At 37.0% G+C, this 7,278-nt stretch overlaps 1 protein-coding gene across 1 annotated transcript; it reads right to left on the bottom strand.

The window, feature by feature from the left end:
• Positions 1 to 266: 266 nt before the first annotated feature.
• Positions 267 to 3,866, bottom strand: LOC149848854 (UDP-glucose 6-dehydrogenase 5-like). Its single transcript, XM_089997757.1, has 2 exons — positions 3,803 to 3,866; positions 267 to 1,979 (listed from the first exon to the last, which is right to left on the bottom strand). The coding sequence occupies exon 2, from the start codon at positions 1,968 to 1,970 to the stop codon at positions 528 to 530; it is 1,443 nt and encodes a 480-aa protein (XP_089853883.1). The 5' UTR covers positions 1,971 to 1,979; positions 3,803 to 3,866; the 3' UTR covers positions 267 to 527.
• Positions 3,867 to 7,278: the final 3,412 nt, after the last annotated feature.

Genomic DNA, 7,278 nt, shown 5'->3' with positions numbered 1-7,278 from the left:
TAGTAGCTTTCAAGTAGCAGTAATGTGGTTAGGATTCTTTAGCCTTAAACCAAAGCACAAAGAAATCATGCGAAAATATATCAAAGTAAACCAGTCATAAACAGGACTGCGCACAAGGATTCCTTGCCTAAGATTTATGGATCAGAGTTTCAATTTGCATGATCTGAAGCTTAACTAATGAAATCGCCGCAGACACTTCATCCGCACCAGTGACTTCCAAATCAGCATTTCACACACTTGGTGTAACAATCCATAATGATCAATGATACAGCGACAATGTTTTCATATTTCAAGAGAAAAGGGTACATGTCAATAAACAAATAAGACTGCCTAAGCAAATAACAGGTGCAATTACTGGGCCCTTTAACAAAGATCATGTGATTTTATAGGAAACAACAAAAACTCCAGAAGGCAAAAGTTGAACACATGAAGATGCTACTCAGATAAACAAAAGCCAAAGAAGCAAAGAAGATCAATTTCCCGGTCTGAATGAACATCCTAGTGTACTATGACTTCCATTCTTCTCTCTATGCCATTGCAGGCATATCCTTGACCCATGGATCCAGAGGCTTCCCAATGGAGTAAACTATGAAACCAATTTTCCTCAGCTTCTCAAGATCAACGATGTTCCGCCCATCAAACACAAAAGCGGGCTTCTGCATGTGCTCGTAGATCCTCTCATAGTCCAGGCTCTTGAATTCTTCCCACTCGGTCAAAATGCATATGCCATGAGCACCCCTGGTAGCTTCATAAGCATCCCATGCCACACTCACCTGCTTGACAGCAGATGGGCTCTTTGGCTGCAAATGGATTGGGTGATCCCAATCAAATTTATTCATGGAAAGGTCCCTCTGTATCTGATCCTCAGTCACTTGAGGATCATAGATGCTGATGTTTGCCTTGTCTCCAAGAAGACCGTTACAGACATCAATTGCAGGTGTCTCCCTGGTATCTCCAGTGTCTTTCTTGAAGGCAAATCCAAGCACTGCAATCTTCTTGCCAGAAACAGTGTTGAACATTGATGAAACCACACGGTTAACAAACCGGCTCTTCTGGTAATCGTTGATTTTTATCACCTGTTTCCAGTAATTTGCAACCTCCGGCAACCCATTGCACTCACAGATGTAAACCAGGTTCAAAATGTCCTTCTGGAAGCATGAACCACCAAATCCAACACTGGCATTCAAGAATTTTGGGCCAATTCTCGAATCCTTTCCAATAGCATAGGCAACTTCTGAGATATCAGCTCCTGTGGCTTCACAGAGTGCAGACATTGCATTTACAGAGGAGATCCTCTGTGCCAAGAAGGCATTGGCAGCCAACTTAGAGAGCTCAGCTGACCATAAGTTGGTGGTGATGATCCGATCTTCAGGGACCCAATGAGCATAAACATCCTTGAGAGCATGCACAGCTTTTCTACCTTCAGGTGTCTCCCGCCCTCCAATCAGCACCCTGTCAGGCTTGAAGAGATCTTGAATTGCTGTCCCCTCTGCCAAAAATTCAGGGTTGGAGAGGATCTGAAAGTTTATTCCTTTGCTGTTGTGAGTCAGAATCTTTTCAATTGCTTCTGCAGTCTTAACAGGGACCGTGGATTTCTCAACCACAATCTTATCAGATTTTGAGACATCAGCTATCATGCGAGCAGCGCTCTCCCAGTAAGTGAGATCAGCTGCCTTGCCAGCTCCAAGACCTCTGGTTTTTGTAGGTGTATTTACTGAAACAAATATTATGTCAGCTTCAGAGATATGCTTCTCTATGTCGGTGCTGAAGAAGAGGTTCTTCCCTCTACAATTCTTGACAACATCCTCAAGACCCGGTTCATAGATTGGGAGTTGATCGCTATTCCAGGAAGCAATCCGAGAAACAGATATGTCAACAACAACCACTTCAATTGCTGGACATTTGAGAGCAATCACAGCCATGGTTGGGCCCCCGACATAGCCAGCACCAAGGCCGCATATCTTCACCATTTTCTTTAACTATAAAATGAACAGAGAAGATTGGCTCAAACAGATATACAATGAGAAAGTTTGCATGTTACAGAGTCTATTATATAAATTTAACTTACAATTTTCCTTGACAAAAAGTGCAGGAAAATATGGTAGATATGCAACTACCTAAAGTTACTAACATATTCTATAGCAAAAAAACACCATCAAGGAAAATGAAAAGAGAGCAACAAACATGATCCAAAAGAAGGTCACAAATAGAAACAGATTCCTCATCAAAAAGACCTAGTGATAACTATCATTTCCATGTTGCTGAAGTCAGCCTACCGTGTCACTCAAAGAAACAGAGTGCACGGTGATCATTTAGATTGAGACCGTATCAGGTCAGAAGCACCTTTGATGCCTCGGATGCTGCTCATCCGTGAGATGAACGGCGACCCAAACACGACCATTTTTCTTGTTTTTCAGCCGATCAATGTTTGTGCTTTAGATGTCGCTCATCTACAAGATGAATGGTTCTGAAATTTTTTGTGGGACCCATCTGAGAGGTAAACTATCCAACCATGGTGTTTGGGTTGCCGTTCATCACATGGATGGATGGCATCCAAGGCACCTCTGATAATAATCTGGCAGAGGTGACTCTGACCTGATCCTGTCTTATTTAGATTAGATTTCTAGCTTTAATACGAGAACCATCAAGATCAATTTCATAATTGACATGCTGGCATCAAAGAAGAAAGAAGAAGAAAAGTCACAGAAAGAGGTACTTGAACAGAGAAAGTGGCATTTGAACAGAGACTTCAATATTCTTTCCTTGAAAAAACAACTAAATAAGTACAACTGACAGTATAAGTTTTACAAAAATGGGAAAACGCTGCCTCAAAAAATCTCAGTTTGTATTAAGGAGAGAGAGAGAGAGGGGGGGGGGGGGGGGATTATACATTAGGGATGAAGAAAATGAAACAGATCTGAAGTCTAAATCAGAATCATCACAGAAGATCCAATACCACAGTATCAGAAAACTCTAGCACAGTTCTGTTGGAATGGAAGGAAAAAAAGACAAGTACCGATTACACAGAGGCAGACAATGAATCAAACCAAAAGCAAACATCAAGGAATAAAACCAGACAGATCTGAAATAGATCACAAACAGGAAAGCTCCAAGCATACTCCATGAGCAATTGGCACCCAAAACCCGCAATATTAGCCTTTCTCGTCTCCACAAACACTACAGGAAACATCTCAACCAATCTCGTAAGCAATTGTATGCTATGAAAAAAGATCAGCACACATGCAACAGGGAAAGAAGAGATAAAAACGCAGTAGAGTCAAATAACAATTTCAGCTTCAAATCTGTAACAAAACCTCATGGAAACAACAGATCCAGCACATTGATACAAAAACTTATTCACTGAGTTCATCAAATATTCAGATTCCCAAACATGGGTGTCAGGAAGAACGCGTGGGTACACCAAAAAAACGCTGAAAATCAACACCCACATAATAAAATTAGCATTTTGTTAATGTAAGATACGAGTCAACCATTGATTATAAAACCAAATCAACAAAAACCAACAACCAACAAAGTCAAGACGAAACTAAATCCATGAGACACACAAAAAGCACAGGAAAACCATGACCCGAATCACGAACTCATTACAAAACCCAAATGCTGACACCACCAACACAAACCACCACCAAATCGATGTAGCTATGGAGTCACCGTGCTTTCTTCAACGATTCCACAAATATCATCAAAAGAGCAAATTCGGTATTCATAAAAAGTACAGAATTCACAAGCAAAAGATAACAATAATAATAATAAGAAGAAGAAGAAGAAGGAAAGGCCCTACCTAGCAACAAGGACAGAGGAAAAACCAGATCTTCTGTACCCTGAGACAACTTGAGAGACTCAACCCCTTATATACGAAATACCCATCTCAGATCTACCCCACCCGTCAATTTTTTTAAACCCTTCTTTAACTAACAAACGGCCTAGGGAACCCTTATTCTGTAAATAAAAACTAAATAGAAACATAAAAAAAAAAACTTATGATAGGAGCAAATGTAGGAACACCAACATAAAAAAGAGAAGCTTTTTTTTTCTTATTTGAGATTTTTACCTTTTTAGAACAGTAAATGGTGACTTCTACGGTGAAAAAGAGAATTGTGGGTGGTGCCCAGAATTGTGAAGCCTTTGACAACAAGGAAATTTCTTTAATGGTTTGGTGTTGGCCTGTTGGTAAATGAGTGCAAACAAAGCAAAACCTTAATTCTTTTTCCTATTTTATGAAGGGGTGATTTGTCAAAGGGAGGTGGACATGACAGAAAACGTATACTTCAATTATAGGAAATCAAAAAATTGAGACTTTTATGAATTTAGGAGTTAGAGGTTTAGGACTACAAATAAAGTAATTGAGTGGTTATAATATCTGACTCATTCCTTGTAAAGAGGACTTCCGCGGTTCTTGAAATGTTAATAAAGACTATTGAATACCAAATTGACCAATGTTTCTGTATTTGATACATGACCTGGAGTGAGGGATGTAAATGGGTCGGGTCCAGTTTGGTTCTATATGTAAGCCATTGGACCTCATGATGTCAACTATCTAGCTTTCTATTAGACACGAACTTGTATAAGGAAGGAGTTGGACCGGGAGATCTATAGCTCCTTAGTTCTCATTGGATATAAATCCACACTTAAAGCAATGCTCTTAAACAGAGAGCTTGGTGTGAGAACTTCTTACCAACTCCAATGGTTTAGTTAATCTAGCTTTTGGTGGAAACCAGGTTTCTTAGAGGGCTAAATCAGTGTTAATATTTAATTGGACGTCACAGAACCTGGTTTTCATAAAACAAGGGTTTTTATCAAAAGCTGCTTTAAACTCAAGGCAGGCCTGTTTTTATACCCTTAAAACGAAGTTTGGCCAGGTCAACACCCGCCTAAGCTGTTGCAATCATGCTAAATGGATTTGGAGCGAGTGTCTGTCCAATCCAAACTTATGATATTTCCACTGGGGTGTAATTTCTAATAAGCACATACTGATTTTGAAAAACAAAATGGCAGTTGGAGAGAAATATACATGAATGTGGTAATTGCCTTCTTTTGTTGCTCGGTGGCTGTGCTCTCCAACTCTTTTGCTTGCCTTCTTTGTTGTCTATATTGCCTTGCCCCTCCGTGGAGCTGCTCCTCTGTCTTTCCAATGAGACATAATATGGTGATACCAGACGCTTTTGCTATCCTTAGTGAAGTCTCTGAGAGCAAACGCTAAGGACCTTTCTCACTACTATATTGGTCATTTTTGCACTACCAAGCAGCGAGTATAGCCCTGCAAGTTCCGCCTACCCTTGCTCCACTACCAGTGTAGCCTACGCGGAGCGAGCCTCCACATGTGTAGTCTATGTGGAGCAAATCCTACATTGCTTTTGACTTCTCTGCTATGATGCCTACCCATGTATTGCCAATCCTACCGTGGGGCAAGCCGGAACTTGGGTTTTTTTGAGGTGAAGGGCTTTCCTTCGCTACCATTTTGTAAAATTTGAGATTTTTTCTTGATAATTAAAATGAATAAATGAGAAATTATTGATGTATTTATGATTATAATTGTGAATTGTAAAACTCAGGATTTTTCTTTGGTAATTAAAATGAATAAATTATCAACTTTATCTGCATCTATAACAGGAATGCAATTTCTTGATTTTCTTGAAATTCTTAAATTTCTTGAATTTTTTGATTTTCTTGATTTTTTTTTCTTTATTTTGATTAATTATGAATTTTTGTCTTAAGTTATGAAGATTATTTCAAGAATAATTGAAAAAACTAAAATATATAGACTAAACAAGAAAATAAATTATTTGTATATTTTTAGATTATGAATTTTGGATTTGGATCTAATCTCATTTGATTGGACCCACAGTGTAGGATGCTCTGAACAACATCATTATTGTTTTGATAGAAATTTCAAGCAATTAGTGGCTTACATATTAAATCGGATTTAACGTGGACATTCCTCATTTCAATGGCATTAAAATTGACTATCTACATGCCCAAATTGATGTTGATTTGAGTGTTTTATCATCGACCGAAGTTTATGCCAAATTATAGGTCAAAAATTAATATTTTTCTACATCGATTAAATTTTTTTATCAATCTGTGTGTGTACGATTAAATCTAAGACCACCACGATGATCTACGATTCTAGGGTTATGAAATTGACTATTTAAACATTAAATTCTATTAAGACTTTGGGTTTGTAGGCCTCTCGAAAGGTTACCATGTCACTGGATTCCAAGCCAAAGCAATAAGTTTTCACTTTTCTTTTCTAGCTTAATTAATTTTAAAATTTAATGAATTAGGGTGCATAATTTTATTTTATTAATAAAAAAATTAATAAATATTAACTTCTTATATTAGAGACATGACTCTTGTTTAATTCCATCTATAAATAGAGGTCGAAAAGGATTAACAAGGTTAGTTCTCATTCTCTCTCTTCTTCTTTTCCTCTCTTTTTCTTTTTTATGGTTTTTTGGTTCCTTATCTCCTCCAAAATATCTATGAGGTTTAGAGAACTCTTGTGCAGCTATTAAAACTGCAGTTATTTGATTTGTGATTGTGGAATAGGAGTCAGATCACTCATTTCCTTCATCCTACCATACAAATCTATCGTTTGACAGGTAAAATTTACATAGCCGATGCTTTTCATGCACTTAGAGCATGCATGATTAGATTATTTTATTTTAAGCAGCATATTATCATGTTCTTGACCTATTCTATATGTTTTCTTGGTTGAAGAAATCATTTCTTAGGTTCAAAAAAGGTAAATCATGTTTTTTCCTTAAAAATAATTTTAAGAAATAGGCAAAATTAGGGTTTCATTGTATTTACGTATTAAATTTAATCATAATGTGATTTTTATGGTGTTGTTAATGTATTAACTCATATTAACTCTGATCAAATAAAAAATAATGAGATTCTAAAGGTTTATGTTCTTAAAGAAAAGTTTTTGCAAAAACATTTTCTGAGAAACCAAAATCTGTGTTGTCTGATATTTTATTTCTGATCAGCTTTGAAAATAAATCAATAACTTATGAATATCAGTCTAAAAAATCTAAATAAAATCACTATGATGATCTACACATTTTGATTTTGAATTAGAATTTTGTTTCAGCTATTTTGGATCTGTATTGGTGAAGATATGTCTATTTTAACAGAACCCTAGTTTCTGGCTCTGGTTACAAGATAGTTTTAACCCATCTTTGATAAAAGATATAAACGACTTTGGAAAATGATTTTAAATATTTTATAAAAATTTTGGGTGAATCTTAATAT

Source organism: Nuphar pumila, chromosome 1, assembly GCF_984573655.1.
Source record: "Nuphar pumila chromosome 1, dmNupPumi1.hap1.1, whole genome shotgun sequence".
Lineage (NCBI taxonomy): Eukaryota > Viridiplantae > Streptophyta > Magnoliopsida > Nymphaeales > Nymphaeaceae > Nuphar > Nuphar pumila.
The sequence above is the reverse complement of the archived record's forward strand: the minus strand, read 5'-3'. Positions and strand labels throughout refer to the sequence as shown.